Here is a 27,446-nt window from a genome sequence, read left to right as displayed (position 1 = left end):
ACTTGTCAAGGACAATAGCTGTTGGCAGAGCATTAATATGACAGAATCGGGCGTACTGCCAAGGAAAGCAAACTCTTTTGTGGGTTTTGCAACGTTTTGCTGGCCCGTCAGTTTGAGATCACCATTGATGGCTGTCTGAAAACTGCCTTTCACCATTACTAGAAAAAAAAAAAGCTACTCAGCAAAATGTATAATGGGCTTCGCCAAACCCCCAGAGCAACAAAAGCAGGTTGGGTAGACTGTGTGTGTGTGTGTTTCAGTTTGTGTATGTCTTACAACAACAACCCTCTGTGCTGGAGAAGCTCTGCACATTAGGCAACAAAGGTTTACGCTCTGCAAAATGGAGGCTGGAGTGGCATCCTCTTTACATTGGCCTCTGAGAAAACTTGGAGATGATGCTGATTGCAGGAAACAAAGAGGCTTTCAACTTTAGAGTTTTTGACTACAGGGCCATCTTTGTACTTGGAAATTCTGCCTGTTTGTTGTTCCAGGGATCATGGGATTATCTAAATTAGCTTTAAGAAGCTGACTTGCTTTTGTACAAGAGATCCCCTCGCATTTAACAAACGAAATGGGCACTTGCAACTGAGGTCCGTGAAGTTTCAGTTATTTCTTAAGATGGCTGAGGTAGGAAGAACCATGCTTATTGATTCTCACCCTGTCATTCATTCATGAGAAGTACCCATGAATGCTTGGAGAGAGGCAACCTAAATGTCTGTAATGATTTTAATTCACAGAAAGAAGGAGCTATGTGGCTGTGACTATGCCAAGTCGTTAGTGAGATCTGTGACTTACTTCATCTGATGTCAGAACCTGATATATGATGATGGCTCTTATCTCTAGACACTTGCCACTTCTACTGTTCCTTCACTGCTCAAAGTTTTGGTCTCCTACCTCTACATAAAGAACCTGCTTTCTCTTTCCTTACACCTGCACAGAAATAAAGTAAGCCAATTTAATGTTACTTTCATATTATTTTTTCATTATTTTCACTCTTTCTGAGTGTTCTGGGGAAACCAGCCTCCTGGTGAAACACAGGATCAGCCATGACTTTTTGTATTCCCCATCCTGGCATCTGAACAGAGACTAAAAATCACGTTGTGTGATTTAACCAATGTCGTCACTGGAAAAGCTGCTTCCAAACATGTGGAAAAGCATGTGTTGCAGAAGGTTTGAGCGTGTCCCTGTACTTCTAGAAACCACCTGAAATGACAGATGCAGACTGAGCATGTGTAGTGAAAGGATGTGTGCTCAGGGCCTCTTACCAGGAGTTCCCTGGGTTCAGTGGTGGCACGAGCTGCTGCAACCTGCGTCCCGTGCAGCGAGGAAAAATACAAGAGATCATGTGCTGCAGAACATGAGATTTAGGTCGCTGATTCAGCAGAAAGTTGGTTTTCTTTCACCTTTTTCTAACTGCCTGGAGTTTCACAGAAAAAATGTTTTAAAGACAGCATTCAAGCATTTCCTTTTTGGCCAGAGCTTCCTGTTTTGCCTACATGGTCTGTCTCTGTGCTTTGCACGTCCCCCTCCTTTCTCTTCCGTGTCTGGAACAGCTCTTGCTTTTTTGCACCTCTAGTGTCAACACGTATGAAGGGAATTGCAACTTCTTCTCCATTGCCCAAAAAATAACTCTCTCAAGCGCTGAATTCTCTGCATGGCTGAATATCAAGGTTGTTTCAAAGGATGCTTTTTTTTTTTCCTGTAGCTTCCAGTAGATTTTACAATACTTTCATTGCCAAACCATTTTTCCAGATCTTGGATTCGATAAGGGAAAGGAATCCGTAAAAAGAGCACTGGGACTAGAAGGTTTCTGAGTCTCTTGAGTACAGCTGCATAGGGAGACTTTGAGTTCAGGAAGCACAAAACATCCTTCACCCTTGCTTAAGGCAGTCTTCTGAAACGGATGACTTGACTTTTAAAACAATGAAGTTTACACAACATTGGATGACACATAACATGCTAACCTGCGTGACCAGGAAACTGCCAACAGCTCTGCCATCTGAGTTTGGACAGCTCACTTTGTTTAACCTTGTCCTATTCAGAAAGCATATCAAGGCCTTAGAAGGAAGATTTTGTTATAGTTGCAAAATGACTCTGCTGCTCAGATTGCATCTGTGGCTCACGAGATAGGGCTCGGTGACATGATTCAGTCCAGATCTATTCTACATTATTGAAAAATACTGTTCACCATAGATGGAGGCCTGTAAGGAACAGATTACGGAAATGGAGATGGCACTACTTGGTTTTAGCTTCCAAATGGGATGTGTATGGGCTTCTGCTCCTTTTTACCTGGCACACCAAACAAGCAGCCAATATTACAATAACTGCCAGTATAATTGTGTGAGTGCCTCTTTAAATGCTTGTCTTCCTCCAGAGCAATGATCAATCAGGACCTTGTAGTTCTCACAGCAGCTGTATCCCATCTGACTATGAACAACATAAAAGGGGCAAAGGAAGAGGAGCAATTTTTTTTGTTGGTGTTTTCTTTGTTTGTTTGTTTGTTGTTGTTTTTTTTTTAAACTTGTGGTGACTCCAGTGATGGGTGATGGTGTATTTTTGCAACTTCAGTTTTGCTGCTCTCCAGCAAGGTATTTGTCTAACCTAGCTTTTTTTTTTTTGTATGTCTATGTAATGTTGTATAATGTTCTCAGACTGGGTATTATGCCTGTTGCAGTTGTTTTTAAACTAGCATATTTGCTTGGAGTATGCCTCTAATATAAAACTACTGCTGTTGAATCTGCAGCTCTGCAAGTGAAAATAACTCTGTAGCACATAACTCTGTAACACAGTTCTGAAGATCTTGTGTTTCTTTCAGGATCAAAAGCAGTTAGCATTACTAGTTCTGTGACTGCTGTTAGATGGTACCTGCTGTCTTTCCAGCAGAGCTGATGAGGGGCATCTGAATGCACTCCCAAGTTCTTAAAAATAAGAATCAGAAGGTTTGGCTTAACGGACCTGTGTTAAACCCTTAGGAAGTGTTGGACTTTATATTGTAGCAATTAATATTTATTTGTGGACAGTGTTTTGTTTCTCACAAAGGGATGAGAAGGATGGCCTTCCATAAGGTAATAAAATGCACTAATGGATACAAATCCTAGAGAAACAAGAACTTTCACAAATGTTTGCTTAGGCGTTATTACAGCCCTAAATTAGTCTGTCACTGTATTCAGAAGAGCATTGCACCAGGAGATGACTGATGTGATGCCTGAGCCTTGAGGTGACTTGGGCCCCAGAGCAGGGTGACTGTCAGTGCTGATGAGCCGTTGTGGCATGCTGTTCCTTCCAGTGCTCCAGCTCCTGATTGTGCTGTAACTTATCTCTGGTAGAGGCACAGATAGACTACACTTAACGCAAGGTAGAGATTGCCCTGAAGGACTTACATAAGTGGGGAGTAAATGACTTGTACTTCAAAGTAACAATGCTTCAGGGACAGAGTTAAAGGAGCCTGGAGAGGCTATTGGCAGTTAGTTATGCCTTTGATGTCTCCTTATCTTATCAGAATATGCAGATGTAAGGCATCTTGCCAGGTGGCAAATTATTGGTTGTGTGAAGACATTCAGACTTAATCCTTTAAGGTGATCCAGTCACAGAGGACTTTAATCCTACAGCATTAAAACATAAAATGAAGAGGCAAACCATGAACTGGAGCACTCACACAGAAAATAGCAGATGTAAGTAAATGAGACTAAGGCCTGGGCTGGGAGACATGTAGTGTGGTACTGTCCAGGATGATTTAAGTGCTCCCATCTTCTGAGGTTTAAGTTGTTCTCTTCACTCAGGTGGCTGCTCCTTGTAAACAAGATCCTGATCTACCTGCCTTCTGTTACTACAGAAGAACCAGCTCTGTGCCTGTCAGCCAGCAAAGAGCATGGGTTGTAGTATGCTGGGCTTCAGCAAACCACTTTCTACTTTTCAGTACAGGGAGGTGTGCTGTGTGCAGACTCTGTGAGGCACTTGCAATTGTTTGCTTGTTCCAACCCTTCACCCCTGTAGAAGTGAGGTGGTTAACAGGGGACAGTAACTGCTGGAAGGCTTTGCTTTTTTCCCCAATGTCATTTGCTTAGCAGCTGAACCAAGTTGGTTCTAGCTACCTTGATGGCTTTGTGGTGTTGCCACCCTTAATATCTCACAGGATGCATCTGTGCCACCCTGAGGATGGCTGTGTGAGATGTAAAGCTCCTTGGAGCAGCAGCACTTTGTGTATGGGTTGTGGTGCTCTGCTATGAGCATCTGCTCAGGTTGTGATGGTTTCTTTCCATGACAACAGGGAGAGAGCACTTGGTACACCATAGGTCTCCTGGTATCTGTTACCTTAAATTCTCTGCTGTGCTTCTGATAGGCAGGTGCCACCATGCAGACACTAGGCACTGGTACAGAGTGTGCTTGGGTGCACTGGGCATTTGCATAGTACATTTGCAAGGCTGAACCTCTGTACAGCAGTTTGCAGAGGTAAAGCAGCCTGCCTAGCGCTAATGGCCTGCCCAGAGAGCCTGGGAATCCTGTGCCAAGGGTGGTGGGAAGTGACAGGGATCACTGACTGTTGCTGTCATCTGCATTAGGGTCTTCTTGGAGAAGCCATTTTTTGTCTGTTTCTATTCTATTTGTCATAGGCTCTGGATGTGCAGGAACGTCATCTAAGCTCAGGGGGCACTGTTTTTTTTAGTAATGAAATAGCGCTTTTCCAAAGAAAGTGGTTTCACTGTGTTTGTTAAAGGCCTGTTTTTCTTTCTATATGTTATTAACATTCTAATGTCAAACTAGCACTGTAATATCAACAGCAGTTTAAGAGTGTTAATCAACCAAAAAAGCAGATGCGTTACCTCTTATGTATTTAAATGATTTTTTTAGTAGTGGAATCTTTTTCCTGTGGTCAAAGAAAATTTTTTTAAAAAAAAAGAAAATTAACATTTTTTTAAAAAATTAACATTTAAAAGAAAATTAACATTTTGTTGAAATCCATTTTACAGAACTTATGTGCTCAGACTTATATTGTTAAATAAATGATTACAAAACACTGATATTTTTTCCCCCCTTCAAAAGGGAAAAGCCCACAAAAAGATGCCTCATCTAGGCCAAGTCATCCCCCAGGAAGAAACATTGCATCAGTGTGAAGCCCCCTTCCGGGCAGGTGACTCTGAGTCTAGGACAAGAGTTGTGTGCTTTCTGCAGCAACAGCTTGGCCAGCTGTCACAGCCATAGCTAAGATGAAGTTATACAGGGCTTTGCAGCCTGAGATGGCGAGGTGCTATCACTTGCCCTCAGATATTCCACTTGAACAAGACGGGAGGATTGAGCAGAGCACTTGTGGAAAGAATATCCCAGCTATGTTCTTGTGAATCTGCTTCATTTTGCAAGTGTCCCTCTAAAGATAGCCCAAGTGAGTCTTGAAACAACTGTCGGACTCCTTCTGGGCATACGGTGCTCTCCTTCGTTGCCTTACTGTTTGATAACCTGAACAGACCAGCAATTATCAGCTCTCCTGGGCACCGTGTTCTTGGCTGACCGCTATGCCTGAGCATAATTCCCAACCAAGGTTATATGGGGAGCTCGGGGCAGAGGGAAGGGCTTGGTACCTGCTACACTGAAGTACAGAATCCCTGCCTTTAATTTTGGGGATTATCACTCCTGTCATCTCCAGCCATCAGAAAGCTTAAATTGTTTACTCTTCTCCCTTGCAAGGGAAGGCTCTTGCAATTAAAACAGCTGGAGTGGTGAGCTTAGTCCAGGCTGAATTAGTGGCATGGCACTCAAATGGTTAAGTCTTGTTTTTCTATCTGCATGGAAAAAGGACTGTTCCTCTAAAGCTGTTTTGCTGTGCAGTGGGCTGCTGTCCTTCCTGACTCTCTGTATCCGGCAGTAACTTCCTCCCTTTTGATAAAGTGAAGTTTATCTACAGAATTCTTCATAAAGGGAGGAACAGGCCAGAGGGACAGTCATGAGATCTGCTGTTGTGAGCTAGCCTCACACAACTAGAAGTTGAGCTTGCCATCCCTCCTCAGGGCCCAGAAAAACAAAGAGAGGTTTCCTCTAAAGGGGAAAACTTATGTCTGGGTCAGCAAGCTCTGAATTCTCACATAACATGGTCATGGAAAGAAGTTGAAAGAAGCACATAAAATGCTGTGCATTTTGTCTGCTTTCTTTGACTTGATTTGAATAATGATGTGGAGGTGGGGTAAATAAATCAAGAACTTTGGGGCTTACGTTCAGTTTGTTACTTTGGATTCTGTAACATGCTTTATAGTCCTTGAAATGTGCCTCTTTAATCATGCATTCAAACATAAGCTATATGTATGTGTATTGTGCACTTAGCTGCCAGTCCTACTGTTTGGCCAGGAGTTGTAGGCCAGGGTTCATGATGATAGAGCAAACTTGCCTTTTAACTACACTCTGCAAGACTCCCCTGTGTCTCTGGCTACTTGGAGGCATTTCCTTACTACGGTAAGCGAACATAGGTTACTAATTAGAGAAGGGGGGAAAAAAAATTGTACTTTCATTACCAAATGTTATATGACAAAATTAGGATAATTTGGAAAATGGGTTTCAGACTTGACTCTGGTGGCACAGGCTCTGTGCCCTCAGGATTCTGCATCTGCCTTTGACAGAAATGTGGAACCAATAGCTGATTCTGCGTGTAGGTCTTACCTTCAAATATACTAAGAAACAACTTTCCCTGGTGATGTTCCATGCAATTGTATTTTCTTCCCCGATGCATTTGATCTTGCTGCTCTTAGAGGGCCTGAGCTGTAGTCCTGTCAACTAAAACTACAAATGGGAGCTGATGGTTGAGTTCAGTCCTTAAAGTACTAGATGACAAGACTGGTTCATGGGAGAGATTTTGAAACCACTTTCTTGACATAACAGTGAAGCTAATGAGCATCTTTTGGGATGGGTTTCATATGGCACAGATGTCTTAAAGAGCAGGGCTTCAGGATAAGTAACTCAAAATGTCACTTTGGCTCTGTGTTACTGGACAACATGGTTCTCTTTGCAGCCCTAAAACATCTGGTGTCCCTTTATACCAGTCTGCTTCTGCTGCTTCTTCCCTGTGAAGACTGTACTTCTTGAGATTGGTGTTTCTTCTGCTGTGATTGAGTATTAATGTCCTTCTAAAGAAATAAGTTGTCTTTAAAAATGTAAATTGTTGGAAAGAATATAGAAATCAAACAGTGGCATTCTTCTATTACTTTTCTGCGATGCATTCAACAGAGAAAATTGAGAGGCTTTGTTCTGATGGTACTGTTCTCCTAGTCATCTCCTGAGACTGGCTTTGTGACCTTTGGTGTTGCACAGTGGATGATTGCTGTTTGTTGCGTCAGGTGCTATACAAGGCAAAAAGTTATTAGGTAATAGCTCTGAGGTTCATGTAGCTATGCTCCAATGGTATTAAACTTCTGTGTGTCCAGTGCTGTGTGACAAGCTGAGAGCACTTCAGTGGGGACTATGAAAGGGCATCTCGCTCTTCACTGCTCCTAATATTAACAGAAGTGCAGGATCTTTGTCTTGGAGACATCAGTCAATTTTGGGTTGACCTTTCAAGCTACACTTAATAAAGTATGTTTCCTCTACTTGAAGTATTGGTATGGACTGGGGTTAGCTCAGTGTCAATTTGAAGTGGGAAAGAAGCCAATGGGCAGCTTGTACTTATTTTCCTGTGGATAAGCTGGATTCAGGGGTTATTGAAGACGGAGGAGGAGGAGGTAAGAAATAAAAACAGCTCTAACCAGCTGGAACTAGATCTCTCCTTGCTGGACAGTTACAATTTGTCCAACAGAAACAATGCTTAAGTGTTTGCCTTGCAAGTAAACATGACCAGAACAAAGCCTCAGCTGTATGTCTGTGTGCTTGTGAACCTCCTTGTACTCTCTTCAGTGACTGTCCATGTGCTGGTCAGTGTGTGGCTTGTATCTTGAATCAAAGACAAAAGGAAAAGGATGGGCAGGCAGTGACAGGCAAACATAACCCTTCCATACACTGGGAAACGTGTAGTTTGTCTACACTGGGCCTGTGGTACGCTTCTGGTACATTTGAATGATTTCTGTATGTAATACAGTTTCAGAGGAAAAGAGGAGCTGGCAAATAAATTCGGATTAACTATGACCTGCTGCTGTTACCCTAAGGGGCCCTACAAACAAATTAGCTATCCCAGTGAGGCTTATGAGCATGGGTAATTTGTTTCCTAACATGGTCATTATGACTGCATGGTGAGAGTGGGTGTGATGAGAAGCCTGGTGATACTCATGTACCTTTCTTGGATGTGCACTGCAAGCACTGTTTGGCTGCTGACTGTATCACCTAGCACGCTGGGGAGTTATTCATCCTGTGGCATGATTTGTATGAAATTTCTGTTCAGCTTTGTGCAAGAGAGCAGCTTATCTTCAGCTTGCGAGGCTCAGAGCTGGGGTTGCTGGTAGAAAATCCACTCTTCTGCCTCACACCTCTCTGCTCTCAACACAGCTACTTTGCTCTGATTGTGCAAGATGACAACAGTGAAGTTGATGCTTTATTTTTCAGTGTCATTTTCAACTGTGGAGTCTCAACTGTAGCACTGCAACTCATTAGTCACTGCTTGTAGTGATGGGAGAGAAGAAAGGGGAATGTGTCCCATAGTGAAGGAGTGAATTGGAAACAAAACAGTGAAGCTCTGGTAAAATGACACAGAATGGTTATAATAAGTCTGACAGTTTGGTTAAAAGTATTTTTCTTGTGTCACTTTGTCCAGGTTCAATGATGTGGCTGGGGAAGAGGTCCTGTGTGCCTAGGAGCCTCTGGGAAACTGACATGAGTGAGGGAAACAGTTGTCAGGGAGTGGTGAAGAGTGGAATGGCAAGCAGGAATGCTGGAATGAGCGCAAGTATTGGGATTGATGGTGATAACAGACCCAGTTTAGTTTGCTCGCAAGCAGTGAAGGAATTTTCATTCAGAAAAAGAGTGGTTACTGCACTGGAGAATAACATGTAAATGAAATGCTTTCCCCACAGGTGCAGGAACAGGCTGTGTGATTAAGTCCCTGCAAATGGAGCACTAAAAATCTTCACTCAATTTCTGGCAGCTTTTCAAGACCCTTGAGGAAGCTAAAGCACTATGCTGTCTAGCTATGTATTAGCCATGCTATTCTTTTAGAGGCTTGTGCTGCTGAGAAAAGGTCTCTGTTACCACAGGGATCTCCTCCTTAGCTGCCACCTTTCAGTTTCTGTTTTGACAATGAAAGGCTACGCTAAATGGCAGCACAAACTGATCCTTGGCTCACAGTACTTGGCAAAGCAACTCTGGAACTGATTAGCCTTTAACTTCTCTTATCTGCTTAACAGCGCAGCTCTATGAACTAAGAGATCACACTGGTGCCTGCAGGCTGGGGAAGGAGACACCATACTCAGTGGCTCATACTGAGTCCATGTGCAGAAGGCTTCCTTTGCAGAGGTATAAGGAAAGCACTTGACCTGATGAAGGCTGAAGAATGAGTGGCTTATGTTCTGATGCACTCGGGACTCAACTTGCTGATACCTGAAGGCAAGCGGAGTTTTTGAAGCCCTGCATGATGAAACAAAAGCCTGGGGGTATTTAAATAGCCAAGGATGTGCTCTAGTGGGCTATAAAAGGTTCCCAGAACAAATAAGCGTAATGTATCTTTTATGCACTTGTGAGGCGTGTAAATGTTCATATGTTACATTTCAGAAGATGTAGCCACATTGCTTACAGAGCCTATGACCAGTCTTTTATCTGTCTGACACAGGGCCCTTCAGTTTAACTCACTAATTTCCCCTCAGGTCAGACCCATCTTTTAAAGTGCTTGCATCCCTTTTCCAGCCTATGCATGCAAATCTGGATTTGTGTGGGTTCAGGGTTTTGCTTGGTAGGTTGTTGTGGAAAAAGCAAAAAGCTTTTGAACACTCCCAAATCAAAAGAGGTTATTGTGTCAGAAAGGAGAACCAGGGCATTGCCAGGCTCCTGTCATTGAGGGGAGCAAGAGGAGGACAGAGGAGGAGGGGGACAGTGAAAGCACAATGGCACTTCATGGCAAGCCCTGGTGTGGAGCAAGACTGTCTCCTGGCAACCTTGCAATCAGCGGATGAAGCAAAAGGAGCCTGAACGAGGTGCCAGGGTCCGTTTTGAGTGTTTCAGAGAACTCTCGCTATTCACTTACTGCAGACCTGCCCAGGTTATTAATAATGCTTCCTTGTGATGTAATCCTTGCTCATACAGAAGCGCTGACAACAAGTGTATGTAGGGCACAGATCTGCCCGCAAAGAGTTGGGCAGTGCTTTTATTTGGCCCTGTTCTGGGCCTGTTCCTTGGCCATGATGTTTTGTTGCCAAGCATTTGGTTGCCATGCCAACTTTTCAGCATTAAATCATAATTTAAGCACAGCAGGAGACCAAAAGCCTTTTCAGGTCTAGCTGTTGTTCTCTCCCTGTCGGTCATATAACTGGTTATGTGAGTGGAATTGGCTGGATGCTTTGATGGCTTGTCATCAACAGCCCAGATGAAAACTTACCAGCGGGGAAATGACAGTTTACTTTGGAAATGGGTGCAGAAGTTAATCAGAGTTATGCCTGGAAGATTTCTGGCTTCCCAGCTCTGCCACCTGTCTGAAAACAAACCCTGTGTCATTCAGCTTGCAGCGCTTCACTGACACGAGCTGCTCTAGAGTGCCAAGGGAGCATTATTGCTGAAAGGCTGCTCCAGTGCTGGTGAGCTGAGTAAGGCTTCCATTTTCCAGGTTCACATACATGCCTAACATGCTTAGATTCTCTCACGGTGAGCTGGCTTATGCACTCTTAGAGACATGCTTCATATCCCCAGGATCCAGGATTTAGAACAGGCAATATGTGGTTGATGTGTACTAGATCCATTAAAAGGTTGAAATATGCTGATTGTACAGTTTGTGTGCATTGTTTCCACAACGGATAAAGAAAGGTGTTTTGTAATGCTGAAATGGCTCCAAGTGAAGAATCTGCTTTGGGACAAAAGGATCGGAAGGATGTTTTATGGGTAGAGATTGTGCGCACTTAGCCAGGCAGGATTTCATGTTTGTCCTATTGTCTGAGGACAACCAACTATATATCTTACTGTAGCTGAGCTTGTAAGAGCAGTCTGCTTAACAAATGAGGGATAAATGAGTGAATAGAATCGGATGACTTGTGTTGAAAGGGCAAGTAGTTGGTCAAAAGTAAGGCTGTTAGTTTTTTTTCTTTTTGAGGGAAGAGGTGGGACATAAGTTATTGCCCTCAGTTTTTAGAATTTTAGTATCAGGAAGCATTTTGTTCTCAATGAAATGGAGTAGTTGCTACTCTGAAACTATCAGATGCATCAAAGCATAGGGCAAAAAGACTTTTGGATGGGATCTGTCAGGAGAAATAATTTGGCCCTGTCTAACACTTAGGATTTCCATTTGAGGTGTAGGGTCTCAATGGGGAAACACTCAGTCTCTCTCTTAATCTCACCCTTAATTTTTTTGCTGTTTCAAAAGTGAAGGGAAAGCTTGGGTTTGTCTCCCTCTGCTATCACAACATTTGCATGAAGAGCATCCCAATATTAAAGCTGTATTAGGTTTTTAATTTCACTGTACAAATTCCTGCTACTCGAATATAAGTTGAACTGTTTTTGAAGTGTGGGGTGAAAGCAGAGTAGCTCTTCCTTCTCAGTTATTTTCATGTATTTCAGTAATGACCAACAGCTGTCCTTCTCCATGTCTGTCTACTCTGCATTTTACCCGATTTTCTACTTATATTAGCTTGAAATTGTATTCCAAACCAAAGACAGTGGAGGGTCATGCCTGTACAAACTAAAGAGCAACAGCTCTCTTGCCCTTCAAGAAACTTGCTTCTTGGTTGCAAGGGCGATGAGCTGTTGGGTAGCTGATGGAGCCTGCTAGTGCTGTTGAACCAAACAGACCAAGCTGATGCTCTGTCTGTCCAAGCCTAATCATGACTGAGGGAGAACTGTACCTTAGAGGCCAGGGGTCCTAAGTTGTTTTTTGTGTTTAGTGAGGTTCTTCCCACAGTCAGCCCAGTCAATGATATTGGTTTCCAGCTACAAACTATGTGCTGTAGGCCTGAGCTTCCATAACACTTTATGCTGTCATTTCAACCTGCTCAAAAGGGGGGTATAATGTTGCTGGGGTCTTTTGTCCTCCCTTTATGCAAATGCTTTCCACTGGCATGATCTGGTCATGATGCAAAGCAACATAATCTCTTCCTTGTGCTGTGGGGAATAAAGGCTTTTCCTTTGCTCGATGTTCTTAAGTGTTATCTCAGATACAGGTGGAGAATGAGAACAGGACAGATGACTATGCAGGACAGCAGGGTTAAGTAAGTGCATGCAGGACATTAGCACTCTGATCCACTTAGATTTTTGTGTCTTTGCACGGATGTAAATGACTATACAAAGAATAAAACAACTAGGAGAGAAACCCATTAAATACAGACAGCCATGGGAACCTGGAATTTAAGGTCAAATGCAAACTGGGAACTGTTGGACCTGGTATGATCTCTCAGGCCCATTCTCTTGGTCGTTGTCAACATGTCAAAATATATGTAACTTGCTTTCCCTCTCAAATTCTCTTCAAAAATATGCTACCAACTGCTGCACTGAAATACTAAAAGTCTACCACAGGCATTGAGTGAAGGGGGGCTTAACACTGTATCTGTCCTGAAGGCCACTTTTGATGTTAAATATTTCTACACAAAAGGGCTCCATGTGGCCATAATGAGGAAATAATCAAGAGCCATCTAAAATGCACAATCGTCTAGGAGGGATGTCATTTGCACACAGTGGAAGCGCTTAAAAACAAATACTGTGACAGTTAACAGGAGCTCTTGCTCCTGTTTGTTGTACTGGCTGTTATACCAACACAGAACAAAGACATTGCTTAGTGTGGCCAAACACTGTTTTTTGAAGCTAAAAATACCTATTCAAAGTTCCCAAGATGTTCCCACTTAAAAACACATGTTCTCAAAGAAAGTACTAATTATGTGGTGGATGTTAACTGTAAAGGCTCATGTTGGGAAGCTCTGATTTCATGCTCTCCAGATAAGTATAGTTCAGTAGTTTGGATATAGCTTGTTCCTTTTAAAAAGTCTGGTGAAGCATAAGGAGCAAGAGGATTTGCTGATTTGATCATAATTGTAAGTGAAAGCTTGCATACTAGTTCTACATATATTTTTATCTCCCTCTGTGCTTTCATCTATGATGTAAAAAAGGTCTCAAGTGAAATCGTTTTTCACTATGTATTCCATCAGTACTTCCATACTCTCAATATTGACATACTTGAAAAATACTGAGTTAAAGTATTGGATGTAAGTCAGTGGAATAAGTGTGTTGGTTTTGTTACATGACTTAAGGGGCTCTTGCACTTCAAATGGTTTAAGTGATAATTGCAAGTACTTGCATATCATTGTATAGTCCTCCAGCGCTCAGTGCTTTTCTCAGACTAACCTTCTGCACTCATACACTCAAAGAAAAATCCTAGTTACTGCTAGAAAGAAACAAGCTTAAAAAGGCTTAAAAAAAAATGTGGCAGCTGCTTTCCTTAAGGGCTCAGGAATCTGAAGGCTACTAGAGGAAAAACTTATTTTTATTAACATTGCTTGCACTGATGTGCCTTTAATCATTGCTTTATGTTAGACTGATATTGGCAGTATATGAATGTGAACCACTGGCAGAGACTAGTCAGCTTTGCCAGGGCTTTTGACATACAGTCCGGCCTTGGAGATGGCTGACTCCTCAGGACAAGGTTCCTACTTGGTAGTTATTTTTCAGTTGTTGTGCAACATGGTGTGGTACTGAAAATACAGTGAGAAATAAAAGGAAATACCTTTACCATGGCATGGAACAACCACTGTCTGGACGGAAGCACATATATTGGAGATGAAATATCGCAGTTTATCAGCACCTTTTGCTTCCACGGAGTCTGGGAGATTGTCTGTGCAGCCCCTAAAGCGAGATAGTAGTCTGGGTTACTCAATTGATTTGCTTCAGGGAAATGTTAATAGGCAATGTGCTAGGCAAATAAATGGTAACCAAGTCTGATTTTGTTGAGCTCCCAGCCTAAGGCAGAGCAAGGGAAATAATAATTTACTCAGTTTCATGACTGGTCAGAGGTGCAGCTGGCAGTGTGGACATAGCCCAACTTGCGAAGGAGTGTCTTGTCCTCCTAGTCCTCACTCCTTTGAGTAAGGATTCTCATGAGATTAAACAGAAATGTTGCAATGAAGAGGTATAGATAGTAGAGGGAGGTGTGGGGATTTTCTTGTTGTATGAAATGTTACCAAGCAAAAAAAAAAAGGCAGAGGAGAAAAGAAAGTGAGGAGATTGCCTTGATGCAGCAGCTCTGTTACTGTTTGGCAGAGATGTTGGCGTCCTTACAGAAGCGTAAGGAGGATCAAAGAGGCAGTCTTGCAGATGACAGAAGCTCTTGCCAAATCCTAGTTCTTTATAGCCCTTGCTTTAGGGATCTCTGACAGCAGTGTTACAGCTCTCTGCTTATCAGGTGGTAGGTTAAAGGAAAACTTGTCTTGCAGGCTTCACGCTGTAAATGCAAGTGATTTCTTTGCCTCTGCAGTGTTGTCTACCTTAAAGTTAACACACCTTTATACACCTATTTATAGGGACAACCTAATGTTTTTTCTGAAGGATTAGGGTTCCCAGATTAGGAAACCTCAGGAGGAACAATATCACAAGGAAGAAGCAACAGCTGGCAGAACTACTCTGTGGGACTGGGAGATTGGAATGGTTGGTCATAGGTAATCCATCACTAAAGCTAGCTTCAAAAGAAACTGGCAAATTTTGTGGGGACAGAAAGATAGAACTGCCACGGGATTTTGCTAGAATAATTTCTCATGATCCTTGCCATGTAAATCAAAGCATGAGCAGAAATGCTATGTTACTAAGGAATCATGGTTAGTGTGGATGTCACTGTCTTGCTGGGCAGAAGAGGTGACTGCAGGTGGTTAGACACCCATCTTCAAGGGGGTGATAAGGCCTTGATCAAAAAGGACCTAGAAGCTGGCAGGAGTGCTACATCTTGGATCACTTAGAGTTGGTCCATTACCACTTGAAGTGAGAGGGCTTCTGCTGCAGTGCCATCTGATGTTATGGAACAGTTGAGCCAGATGGAGATGGGATGACTGTTTTGTCAGACAACATGGCTGAAAAAGGACAGTCTCTAGCTGCGTACAAAGTGCTTGCTGTACATAAGGCTTCAGGAACCTTCTCAGAAAGCAGCTGTTGAAAATGCACACCCATTTTGTTTTTATGTGCTTCCCCCTGCCTTTGCAGCAGCTGTCTCTAAGGCTGTTATCAGGCACCAAACACAGCCTGACCACAGAGTGTTGAGGAAGGGCAACTTCCAGAGCAGGAACAGAAACACTGAAAACCACCAACTGATAATAAATGCAACTCACTTAGGAAAGAGGAAGCTATCCTTGAGCAAGGTTCTGCACTCTGGCTCTTGCTACCAAAGCACAAGTCTGTTTTCCAGCCCTTGTGAAAAGCTGTGTGGCATTTGAGCAGATCACAATTTGAGTGGCAGTCAGAAAGCAGCAAATAGGCCTGATAGTGTTGCTGATCTGCTGTCTAGCTGAGCAACTTGGTGTAGAATAAGTTGCATCCTTATTTTGTAAACTAATACCAGTGGACATGTAATGTTTCAACAGTCAGGCACAATGGTTTGCTCCAGCCTGAAATGGAAGCAGTGAATTGCAAAACTGAGCAGGTTGCTAACAAGGATATGGGATATGTAACCTGTTAGACGTGCAGGAGTTTGCGTGTTAGCTGGTAGGTGGTGATGTGGTTAAATCCTGAGGGAAGGAGAGAGGGAGCAGTGGAAAAAGGGACTGACTGGAGCATGTGAAGTAACCTAAAACTAATATCCCTTCCCTTCAGCCAGTGGGAGGGGGAGGTTGGACTCTCCATGGATAGGGGTGTATGGGACTGGTAACAAAATGCTAAAACATAATTTCACCTTTATCCCTTCTAGAAAAAAGGAGGAACTGAAGCTGCTTGCCATCCTCCGTGTTAGCTCCAGACCACAAGATAAGTCTCAAAGGGATCTCTCAAGTTCATCCTGCTTCTTTTCCAGAGCAAGATTAACTCCACCTGTTAGTCTAACCTGTTCTAAAGCCTCCCTGTGCTGGAAACATGGCTATCTCCCCAGGCACTTCATTTGATACTTAATTATCCTTGCAGCTACAAAATTTGTCTGTGATGTTTAACCTACATTTCATTTGCTGTAATTTAGGTACACCCTGATCTGCCCTGATTAAAGCGAACCTGGGTGCACAGGCTGTCTCTTCTCCTTGCCCTTTTTGTAACTAAAGGGCCAGGTCCTGACTCTTCTATTTTCTGGGCTAAACTACACCTTCCATTCAGTCCATACTCAAAGACAATATGGTTTCAAGACGTGTGATTCGTTTGTCCACACCTTGAAAGGTGTGATAGGTTAACTGGACACAGCACTCCTGGGGATGTGGAGTAGAAGGGAAAGGTTATTTCACACCCCTTGCAACTTCCTCTCTTATTAAATACAGCCCTACTTGATGTCTCAGAACACAAAACAGTTGACTCACGTCCAGCCTGAGATATACTCTAACCCCTGGAGCACTTCTTGCAAAATAGTGGAATGACTGGTCCCCCTTATTTGAGCACAATGTAGTACCTTTTCCTTGCCAGTACCTAGCTGAGCTCCTGTGTTTTCACGTCATACTTGATTTTAATCCTGTGTCTGTGGTACATGCAGGCCTCTTGGCCTACTGTCAGGTTTAAGAGGCATGATCTCCATTTTTGTTCCATGAAAGAAATATAATCTGGATTTCCTGTACAAGTACTCAACAGTACTGGGAGTAGGGTAAGACCCCCTTCTGGCAACTTGTTAAGTATGCTTTTCCATCTGGACAGGGGATTAATAACTATGTTTTTCTATTAATTCTTGCACTTTGATTAAATTATTTTCACCTAGTCTGTTTCTTTTGCTTGTTGAGTACGGGAGACAACCAGGTCCCAGGCAGGAAGGGAATACTGCCCTGTCCTTGTCTGTACCCTCCCTATGGAGTTCCTAGGACATAACTGATACTAGCTGCTGCTTTCCAGACAACGCTGTGTTGATGGACTCTCATATGCCTGCAGACCTTGACCTGTCAGGGTTTTCCTGAGGTGCAAAAGCAGGAAAATGGTTGTTTTGTGTTTTTTTGTTCTTGTTTTGTTTTTTACCTCTCCATATCCCTGCTAAAGTTGACAAAAAATTGGGAAGATTAGGAAACAGTGCTTCCTGGGCCACAGGGCACATACCCCTGACAAGTAATAGGAAATGGTGTTGCACAATCCAAGTGTGAGCTCTTATTTTAAGGAGGGTCTGTTAAAATGCAGAGCGTCAGGCTGGCCTGTTCTTCCTCCTCCAGAGATGTGAGTTTGTACAGATGTTGTGGCACTTCTTCCCGGACTGTGGTGTTAGTATTCGTTCTCCAAGGCACAGAACAAAAAAACATTGTGTGGCTGGCTGAACTAAACGAGAAGACGTCATTTTGCTCCCAGCAGCTGGATCAGAGACCAGTTTCTTTTCATGGTTGCTGAGTAATAGGCTTAGCATTTCACAGAATCCTGGGAGTTTCTCTTAACCAGTGTCTCAGGCTTCTCTAGAAATGACTCTGTTGTTCACATCAGTCTGTCAATGAGAGACCTTATGGGACTGGTGAGGTGGAGCGCTGTGCCAGTCCCCTTTGTCAGTGGAGTGGCTCTGGGTTTGAGAACAGGGGAAATATTCCTTCATTATGAAATCCTAGTGTCTTCTACCAATAGCATATCACAGGGTTGTATTGCTGGGGCCAGAGCTTGTCTGAGAGTGGCTGTGCTCGGAAGGAATTGGGTTTTACCTTCCTCCACACCCATAGAGTAGGGAGGAGCAATTTCATGCTTGTTTTGTTTTGTGTAGCAGGAGTGATGGTCACATGTGAATCTACAAACTGGCCAGTATGAGGCTTATGGCTGGGAAGTACCTCCTCTTTGGAGCTTCCCAAGGCTTCGGGCATGGCTGTGTAGGGTTGGGTAGGGGAAATTTGTAACTATTAACCTGTGGTGAGGGGCATGCTCCTTAGCTCCGTGTTCACCTGCTGCTCTTGGTGTAAGGGCTGTGTGTTGGCCTGGGTTTCTCTTCTCCACCTTCCCTTGGTGCGGATGCAGAGACCACGGTATAAAACTGGCCTGTAGTCACTAGCCAGGTCTGCCATGTGTTTGTGTGACAGGCAGATCCAGTTTGCATGGGGCCCCCTCCAGGTCCAGTAGAGTTAGAAAGTGGTCATATACTAACTCCCTAAAAGAGAAGTGTTTTTTATTAAAAATAAAATAAAATATAGCTCTCTTGTAGGTATTGTACATCCTTCAGGAACACCTTCTTGTACGCCTTCTCAGAATCAGTGCATGGCTGCCCAGATGACCTTCCCCTTGGTATGTTTATCAAGTTTAAGGAATTTAAATTAATACCAGAACTTTGCTTTTGCATGCAACACGGTACCATGAACTCCTGTTCAGCTGAACACTGCACGGTACGTTGGCTCTTGTGCTGGTGAAGGTGAGGCAAATGTGCGATGCAAGCAGTGCGAAATGTGTATGTGCATTCAAGAGTCACACAACTAAGAACTGACTGAGGGAGATGATTTTGGCTTCCCCCTAACATGCAGACTTAGGCAGAAAGCTTTGCTCAGTAGCTCTGGTGCTGAGGAAGCAGCATGTATTTTCTCTTCACCTTCCTTCTTGTATCAGAACTGTATTTTTACCCAGTCAAAGGAAATTGGAATTAGTCTTAAAGCAGATAAGGTGGATATACCACAGCCTTCTGCACCTCACTCAGGTCTTGTTCCGTTTGTTTTCACTCATTTCCAGTTCGAGTAAGGCTGTGGTTGTCCTTAAACCTCATCAGAGCTGGAGTTCTGGTTGCAAAATTACTTTATGGTCTTCTGAAGCACAGAACCTGGAATCAAAAAAAAATATTTCCACAGAAACATATGTTACTTCCAATCTTGTAAGGAAATGTGTTGCTCTACTTCTCTTATGTTTTCTTTGTGATGCTTCTGGATTTTTCTACCTGTAAGGTTTATCATATTTTGATAGTTTTTTGCATGCACGGAAGGTAAAGCAGGAGGGGGAGGCTACTGGATGCTTTACTTGTGCAAGGGTAAAGGTATTCACCTCCTAGAGAATGGTTCTTTTATTGGAAGACAAGCAGGTGTGGGTTACTTTGAGTGGTAATTGTCTTCTCTTTTTGATGGCGGTAGATCTCATGCAGCTTTCATTGCGATTTTTGGAGGATCTTGTGCTTTTCAGAGGAAAAAACCCTCTAGTCAGTGCAGAAATGAGAAGCTACTGAGAAGGTGTGGCAGTTTGGTGTTACTTGCTGTAAACCACAAGTATTATGTGAGCTGTTCCTTGTTTGAAACTGTAGCTCTGGAAATCATATAATTAAGGGAGTTTTCTGGGGAATTTTAAATATGGCTCTCTGACAATGGTAAAGACAAGCTAAAAGTGAATCCTGGAAGCATAAACTGCAGAAAGCTAAGAAATTACTCCTTGGGGGAAGAAAGAAAAAACACTTATGGCTTGGAAGTTGGGATACCCCTAGCTTAAATTACTTGGATATGTGGCTACTTCTAAAAGCATGCTCAAGTCATTGATGTGAGGATGTGGGTGTCTCAGATTGGAAGGAGGAGGGAAATACAGGATAATGGTAAGTCCTCTGATACGAACCACTGTTTGCCCTTCGATCAGTCCAGCAGTGTGCAGTCCAGCTGAGAAAGTGCACTGTCCTTTTGGTGAAATGAAGGTTTGCATATGTTAGAGTGGTCAGAGACAAATCTTTTCGCTGAGAGTCATTTCTAGTAGGTACCCATGAGTCTATGGAATTGACCTTTTTTTAAGCAGAGATATCAAACTAGTTCTAAAGTGGCTGATGACATCAAGGCTCTTCATGTATGGTAAATGATTTATTGGTTTTGAAAGACAAGAGGTAGCTGTTTCCATAACCATTGCTTATGAAGTCACTTATCTATAGTGAATTAAACCATCTGTTGGTTGTAACATTTCTGCCCTCCCACAGCCATCAATGCAGAAAATGCTCTCTGTCCCTCAGGATCATTTGAGCATCCTAAATTACTTGGCTGAGGCTGGGCTCTGAGCTGAGTTATTAATCTGTGACAGTGCTACCCTCCCCCCCACAGTTGCTTCCAGCTGTCCTTGTAGAGAAGCATTTCCACGCCTTCTCCAAGCTGATGGGCAGCTGGGGCAGCTGAAAAGTCTGTCAAAACAGGCCTAAGACCTCCATCATGTTGGTTTTCTTGTTCAGAGTGGGAGTTCTGCCCTATATTTTATTGAACAGTCTCAAAAAGCTTATTTTTAGTCAGGCACGTTCTCAAAGTATTTTTAAATGCAGTTCTAGTCCTAAAAGACAGTTTAAAAAAAAAATCAAAGCAGTTCCCTTTGTGTCTCCCTGAAGCAAACCCCAGCAGCTGACAAGCAGGAAGTTTTCTTTTGTTTTTCTAACTGCCAACATTGAAATATGGAAGCTGAAATTTGAGCTAGTTTCTTGGGCACATCCTGTAGAGAGAACCTTTCTGAAAAATAATTAGCATTTCTCACAGGTGAGATGATGATGGAATCAAGTTCTGCATGCTGTGAATAGCCATACTGCATACCTTTCCTTGACAATGCGAGATAAAAAGTCTCACTCCTGTTATTACATTTCCTCTTCTACTCTGAGAGCAGTGGGAGAATTTCTTTTTGATTAGTCAGTGGTTCTGGCTGCTTGCAGAAAAGAAACATGAAAGAAAAAAAAACACAGATAACTACTTACTCTGACTCACTTTTCATGGTGAAGCTTGCACTCAAAATTGTTTGGGGAAAGTATTGAAATGATTTCACACGTAAGCAGGTTTTAGACTCAGGTCTGTGGCCTAAATCATTTTTTCATGTTATTCACATCACAACATGACATGAACAGCTGAAGTGTTTTTTTTACTGGGACTGAGTACTGCTGCCTCCCACATGTTGTAGTTTGAGGAGTTAGTTCAGATACTAGTTGTTGTAAATTCAAACTTTGTTCCAGAACTTTATACTGTGTCCATGCTCCTTTAAGTAGTGAATTGTACTGTCCACTCAGGTGTTGACATAAAATATAATTCCTCTATGGAAAAGTCTGTTTTATTTTTCATGTTTTCACCAATGTGGGCTTGATTACTGAGGAAGTGATGCGTATTAAGTGTTTGTGGAGATGCTTCTCTGACAGACAACTAGAAAAAGCCCCAAAGGAAATGCATCTGGCCCTATGTATTTCAGCTTCTTAAAGCTAAGGCAGGAAGCAAATACCTTTCCTGTAAAAGTTATAAAACAATTGTGAATCCTTGCAGAGGTTCAAACACTGCAACTAGATGGTTCTTTATAAAAGACTTAAAATGCATGTCATTTTTCTTTGCAGCGCTGCTGTAGCTGACTGCCATTTTATCTCCTGTGCAAATGTGACATTGTTTTGCTTGAATGCACACTTAAATTTGCACATGTTCTACAGCAATTAGCTGTTTATCGCCTCATTCTCCCTTCCCCCTTTCTTTCCTTTCAGTGCTTCAACTTCTTGAGTCATCTGCTTCCTGTTTGAAACTTGCAGAACAGAATTTTGCAAAACACTACTAGAACTGGGTATCCAAACATGTCGTGGGCCTGCTACCTTCCCAACTGCTCCAGCTTTGAGCGGACAAAACTTGTAAATTAGCTGATTAGATGGAGCATTGCTATTTTTCAACCGTTTTTGCTGTGTGTCAAGTCTTGACACTGAGCCAGTCTGAATTGGCAGTGGATCTCTGGAATAAGCCATGGGGAAAGCAGCAAAACGCGGTCATTTATCTTGGAAACAAAAGCACTGAAGATGGAATGCCTGACTCTCTTCTCATTTCAGCTGGTGTAAAACAGGCATAGCTCCTCTGAAATTAGGAACAGAACAGCAGGAGTGAATAATTGTCCTCTTGCATGGTATGCTTCAGCAAAAGTACAACTGCAATTTTGTATGATAAATATCTACTTCCCCTCCACTGGGTGGGAGGTGGGGAAGACTTCGGTATTTCAGAAAGTTTTAGTTTTGTTTGTCCAAGGTGTGTGCTCCCTACAATGCTGTTGTAATTCCATGGTCAATGAGAGGTTCTCAAGATTTCTGACGGTGCAGCTGACAGTTGGGTTAACACCATTCATTATCATGATAGCAGGATTTCTTGTCTTATAAAAATGTGACAGTCTAATCCTTTGTGGAATGGTGTTTAGACATTCTGCAGATGAATTGGGATTAGCATTTCATCCCTTCCATCCTAATGGAAACCAAGAGTAACTATTGACGTAGTGATATTTTGCTGGCTTGGTGCTGGTGAGAGATCAAAATCAGTGCTTCATATGTGGCTGTGTACAGGAGAGTACTTCTTTGGAACCATCTGATCAGGACTGTCAGGAAGTGCAGTGTGGAAGAGAAAATGCTGAGATGGTGAAATGAGCTGTTGAATGACACAGATGTCATCAGATCTTAAAGGAACACTCCAAGGTTTCAAAAGAGCTGTTCTGAGCAATTGGTGAATTGGAAAAAACCCTGTAATCTACAAGTCACTTATGGTTAATACAGGAATGGATCCTATACTCATTCAAGTGTCACACAAAACACCTACAGAACCAGGATTCAGGAGAAGCATGTCATTTTCCTGTTATAAGCAGGGAAATGCCTTTGTGTGAGGAATGGACTTGAGCAGTGCCACCCAGTCTCTGCTAGCAGCAGAGACCAGGTCAACTGAAGCCTGTCTGTGATCTGAGTACAGCATGCGCTCCATGCAGATGCATTGTTTGAGCACATGATGTTGTGTGAGTTTGAGTAATAGCTTCAGATTCTGTGCTCACCTTATGTAAGAAATGAAGTTTTGCTGTGTGTGTGTATATATATTTATATATATATAATAAACTGAAGGCCGGAGGGAAGGAAAAACCTCAAAGGTAATTCAAGTCAAAATAAAGCAGAACCACACTTTTAATACAAACATACCATATATATTAAATGAAAAGTCACATTAATGATCAGTCTTAAAGAAACTTAGATTTTTGGTCTGTAATGTGATTTTTCTGTAAAGAAGTGAGTGGTATGGTTGATAAAGCTCCAATTACAATGCTGTCTCATACTTTAAAAATAAAATGATCTTGTGCATCCTGTAGGAAACTAAGGCATGTTTAAAGTGCACCAAAGCCTTGGGCAGGCCAACCATACTGTAACTTACAGCATGGCTGCTCTGTCAAGTAGATGGGATCCAATATGACAGATGAACCACAACAGGTAAAGTATGCTTTCCACTGAAATTTGATCTGATAATTGTTTAGCTCATCTCTAGCATGAATAAACTGATTTTTCCCATTCCTCTTAATTGCCTTCTTAACAAAAATGCAGTTAGGCCAGCTAAGAAATGGGCTGTGCGCTAAGCATTATACCAATAAATAAGAGAAACCTCCTGTCTGAAAGACAAGACTGCAAGGCAGGCACAGGGAAAAAAGTTTTCGAAAACAAAGACAAGAAGGTGATGGCAGCACCATGGTCTCCATGTTCTAGTTATTTTGTCCTTATTTACCTCACTATTGGATGGGAGATGGGCTTCATTGAAAAAAGGCTCTGGTGAACAGGAGGAAAAATGATCTAAGCTGAGGGGAAGGAAGAAGAAAGTGGACAGATGGGGATTATATTGTGAATCATGGTTAGTTGATTTGTAGTTTTGTATTAGGGGAAGAAAAATGCATCTCCTTTCCCTGCCCCCCTCCCCCCCCGCCTCCTGAAAAAAAAAAAAAAAAATGAAAATTTTCCTTGCAGCATGTCTACCAAATCCAAAGCCGCATGCTTTCCTGGGGGCAGAAACTTGGTCCTAGTGAAGAAGGGTTTTGTATTATGTCTTGATTCAGTCGCAGGCATTTAAATAAGCCTATTTGTAATGCAGTTAAGCTGCTGGTTGTTCTCATATTGAGGTTCTTGGACTAGGAATGGTTGTCACTTCTGTTCAGCAGCTCAGTGCAACTACCGGAGTAGTTGAACTAGTTTAGGTGAAGAATGGTATTATAGAATGTGAGAGTTCATCTAGGATAGCAAAGCCAGAGCCAAATATATATTACGTTGGGTTAGCTTTTGGCAGTTCTTGTGCTACTCAACTCAAGGCTTAGCTTCCTACCTGGCCTTACAATTTTAAGCACTGACAATGGTGAGAAATCAGGTCTTGGTACTCTGCATTTATACTCTGCCTAGTGGGACTGAGATCTGACCGTACAAATGGTGGGAATTGAAGATCAAGCTCATGTGTTTTAGATGCTATGTTTCAGATTAGTCATATATATACACATGTATGAGTGGCTGCGTATTTACTTAGATGACTAAATTTCAATGGTTTTTGGCTTTTGGGGGAAAGGGGGAGGGAGTGCTCTTTCCCTGAGGAACTCTGTGGCTTTTTGCATTTTTAGTCTTGAACAAACTTCTATTTACAATATAAAAATAATAACCAAGTCCCACACTTTTCATTTTGACATGAGAAGGCAAAAATAATTGTACTTAGCAACGGTAGGCCAAGATGGTAATACGCTTCTGTTGTCTGGGTTCATTTTTAGTTCAGGCTGAAGAAATTTCTTAGCACTGTGTTGGATGGGTTGAAAAGCTATATTAGACTAATCTGTTCCCACAACAGCGTCAGTAAAGGCTGAGATGAATTTTGGCTATGTCTAAACAGTGGTGTAACACTGAGTTGGCATGTGCCATGACAACCTTCCATTGAAAACAAGGTCAGTGAGTGCTTCTGACATTTGCAGATAGATAATGATCTGTGGCAGATGACAGAGTATCAACAAAAACATGAGAATCAAGTCTTTAATATGAAGATGTAATTTAACCAGCTGTTTGTTTACTTAGTAGTCTCTGCTCAGGAAAAAGCAAAAACTACGCTCTTACTTTGCAATATGACTAGAACATAATTTCCCTGCAACAAACTCAAAAGAGGGGTATCAGAGACAGGAGAAAAGGGAGTATGTTTTCTTTAAGAAATATTTGGCATGCAAAACAAAAACCTCTGTTTGAAAATCTGGCAGCTCACCTTAAGACATCTTAAAACATGCAAGTAAGCACATCAGCAACTTCCTGTTGCTGGCAGTGCTGTTTAAGTGAATCCTAACAGCATGGAGGGGTAGTGCAAAGCCCATCTGGAAAGCATGCAACAGCCTCTTGAGAAAGCACTTTGCCTTGGAACACATCACATCCTATTACTCTCAAAAGCAGAGGACTATGAGAGTGAAGTCTCTTCTGAAATTCTGCTCCCGTGGCAGGAGATGGGAGGTAATCTCCTCCCACTAAAAATGACACCTGTCTTTATTTGCTGACTTAATGATGGCCAAACACATAGATAGCAAAAAGACATGTTTTTTGAGTAAAGCAGCATGAATGCAGGCTTCATGCAGCTTGTATGCAGAAGCAGGACACGCACCTGGGTCTCCTCACTGTAAGTCCCATACACAGATGAATATTCTATGCACTTCTCTACCTTTCCTGCGTACTGCTAAGTGGGGTGAATATGTTGCCTGCAGCCTGTGTTCATCACAGAAAAGAAGTCTGGTGATATTGATCATTAAAAGAATAGTCTGAAAAAAGCTTCCATATAAGAAATTTTTGTCCAATGCAGTCCTGTCAAACATGGGATCAAGGGAAGAACTGAAAGAAACTTCGTCTGAAGGGACGGAATTGCTGTGACATCTCAAAGATCCTTTCACAGAAAGTTATTCAATTGTAGGTGTGCAGAGCAGCAATCCCTATAATATATGACAGCCGTTGTATTTATAGCCCCACCAAAAGCCTCTAACATTTTTTCCGTAACTTCATTATCAGAATGAAATCTTGATGTTGGGTGTGACTGTTAACAAACCCTGCTTGGTCCATTTCAAGACTAAAATCTGAGTTGCTTTTGGGGAAGCAAGAAGCAGTGAAGGTAATAGAAGTGCTGAGCCTAAGTCAAGCTTCCTTTTTGAGGAGGCAAGGAGTGCTTCTGCAGTTCAAGACAGTGCTCAAGCTAATTTGAACCTTCAGTGGCCTGAGGAGTTCTTATTTGCAAATAAAAACAGGCACCGTGCTTGACAGATCATCATTACAAGGTATCTCCTTAGGATCCTTCTTCCCACACTGTGGTACCTGATACTATGGCAGATCACTGTCCAAATCCTGGGGCTTAGGCTTTGAAGGCACAATTCAATTCGCAATTGCCACTGTGATCTGTAGCATGAATCTGTCAGGAGAGGGGAGTTTGGATACCAAATTAAAAATGAAGGGGAACTGCCGATTAGGGCCAGAAAGGCAAAAGGGAGAGTTAAAGGTATGAAAGCAGAAGACCAAGTGGAAAAAAATGAAAGAACAGCTGAGTAACAAGAAAAACGAACTGAAGAGAAGGATGAAGTAGAAAAGGGTTGGAGTCAGTGATATCATGATATCAAGAAGGTAGAACAGAGAATGGTAGAGGGGAAGGAATATAACTGATGATCCTGTCGGTGAAGAATTACTTGAACTTTTCTTGAGTTTTCTTGAGAGATGGGATGGAAACAGGATAGTGGTTTACTTAAAATGGGAGGCTTACTTTACTCTTGCCTGTATGTACTTCAGACTTTCCTTCTCCTCACTGACTGCTAGAAGTGTCTTAATTACTTAATCTGATTGAACTGATTATTACCCATCAAGAGATTTTCCCACCACCCCTTCCCCAGTGTTAAGGCATTTTCTCCGTCTAGGCAAAACCATCCTGTCTGTGCTTGTAATTGTGTCTGTGTTGGGGACAAGGATCTTTTTATGCTAAGACTCAGTGAGCTATTTTGGCAAAGCACACTGAATGAATGCCTTATTGCTTTCCCTCTAATGCAGTTTCCTTTTATAGGACACTCAGTTTTTAAAAAGCTGAAATTAAATAGCTCATGAAATCTTGGACTGAAACATTACAGAAGAGTGCTTATCATAGAGTAAAAATTCCACAATGCTATCCCATATGGAATACCTCTTGCTGACTCTGAGGTCGGTGAGGCTGAAGAGATGGGCATTAAAACACACCACTTAAAATAAAACGTAAGTTTAGATGAGAAGGTGGCATGGAAGGAATTCAGTTCTGGAAAGGACATTAGAGATCAGAGGGAAAGGTTTGGTTCATCTGCTTGAGAATAAACAACTATAGGATGCATTTCTTTTACAGCCTTCGATACCAGGTTATTTTGTGAACTCTAAATAGAGATATTTGTACAGGGTGAGTAAACCTAGCTCTTATTAATACTGTAGTAGCTTCTTTGGTACTCCATCTTGTGATCACAGAATTATAGGGGTTGGAAGGGACCTCAAGAGATCACTGGGTCCAACCCCCCTGCCAAAGCAGGTTCCCTAGAGCAGGCTGTCCAGG

General features: G+C 42.3%; 1 protein-coding gene and 1 long non-coding RNA gene across 5 annotated transcripts in view; one reads left to right on the top strand and one right to left on the bottom strand.

Annotated features, from left to right (window-relative positions):
• Positions 1-27,446, bottom strand: part of LOC121069443 — a 61,402-nt gene that overhangs the window by 19,567 nt on the left and 14,389 nt on the right. Inside the window, exon 3 of one of the 4 annotated variants that reach the window (XR_005819429.1) lies at positions 13,814-13,932. The exons of 2 other annotated variants lie outside the window; for them this stretch is intronic. This is a non-coding gene — a long non-coding RNA (uncharacterized LOC121069443). The remainder of the gene's footprint in view (positions 1-13,813; positions 13,933-27,446) is intronic. One more of the 4 variants, XR_005819427.1, reaches the window with a different exon arrangement.
• BMP2K (BMP2 inducible kinase) overlaps positions 2,524-27,446 on the top strand; it is a 103,654-nt gene continuing 78,731 nt past the window's right edge. The window contains exon 1 of the mRNA XM_040555628.1: positions 2,524-2,588. Coding sequence (XP_040411562.1) covers positions 2,539-2,588 — 50 coding nt within the window. The 5' untranslated portion in view covers positions 2,524-2,538. The remainder of the gene's footprint in view (positions 2,589-27,446) is intronic.

Source organism: Cygnus olor, chromosome 4, assembly GCF_009769625.2.
Source record: "Cygnus olor isolate bCygOlo1 chromosome 4, bCygOlo1.pri.v2, whole genome shotgun sequence".
Classification (NCBI taxonomy): domain Eukaryota; kingdom Metazoa; phylum Chordata; class Aves; order Anseriformes; family Anatidae; genus Cygnus; species Cygnus olor.
Note: the sequence above shows the minus strand (reverse complement) of the source record. Positions and strands in the feature narration are given on the sequence as shown.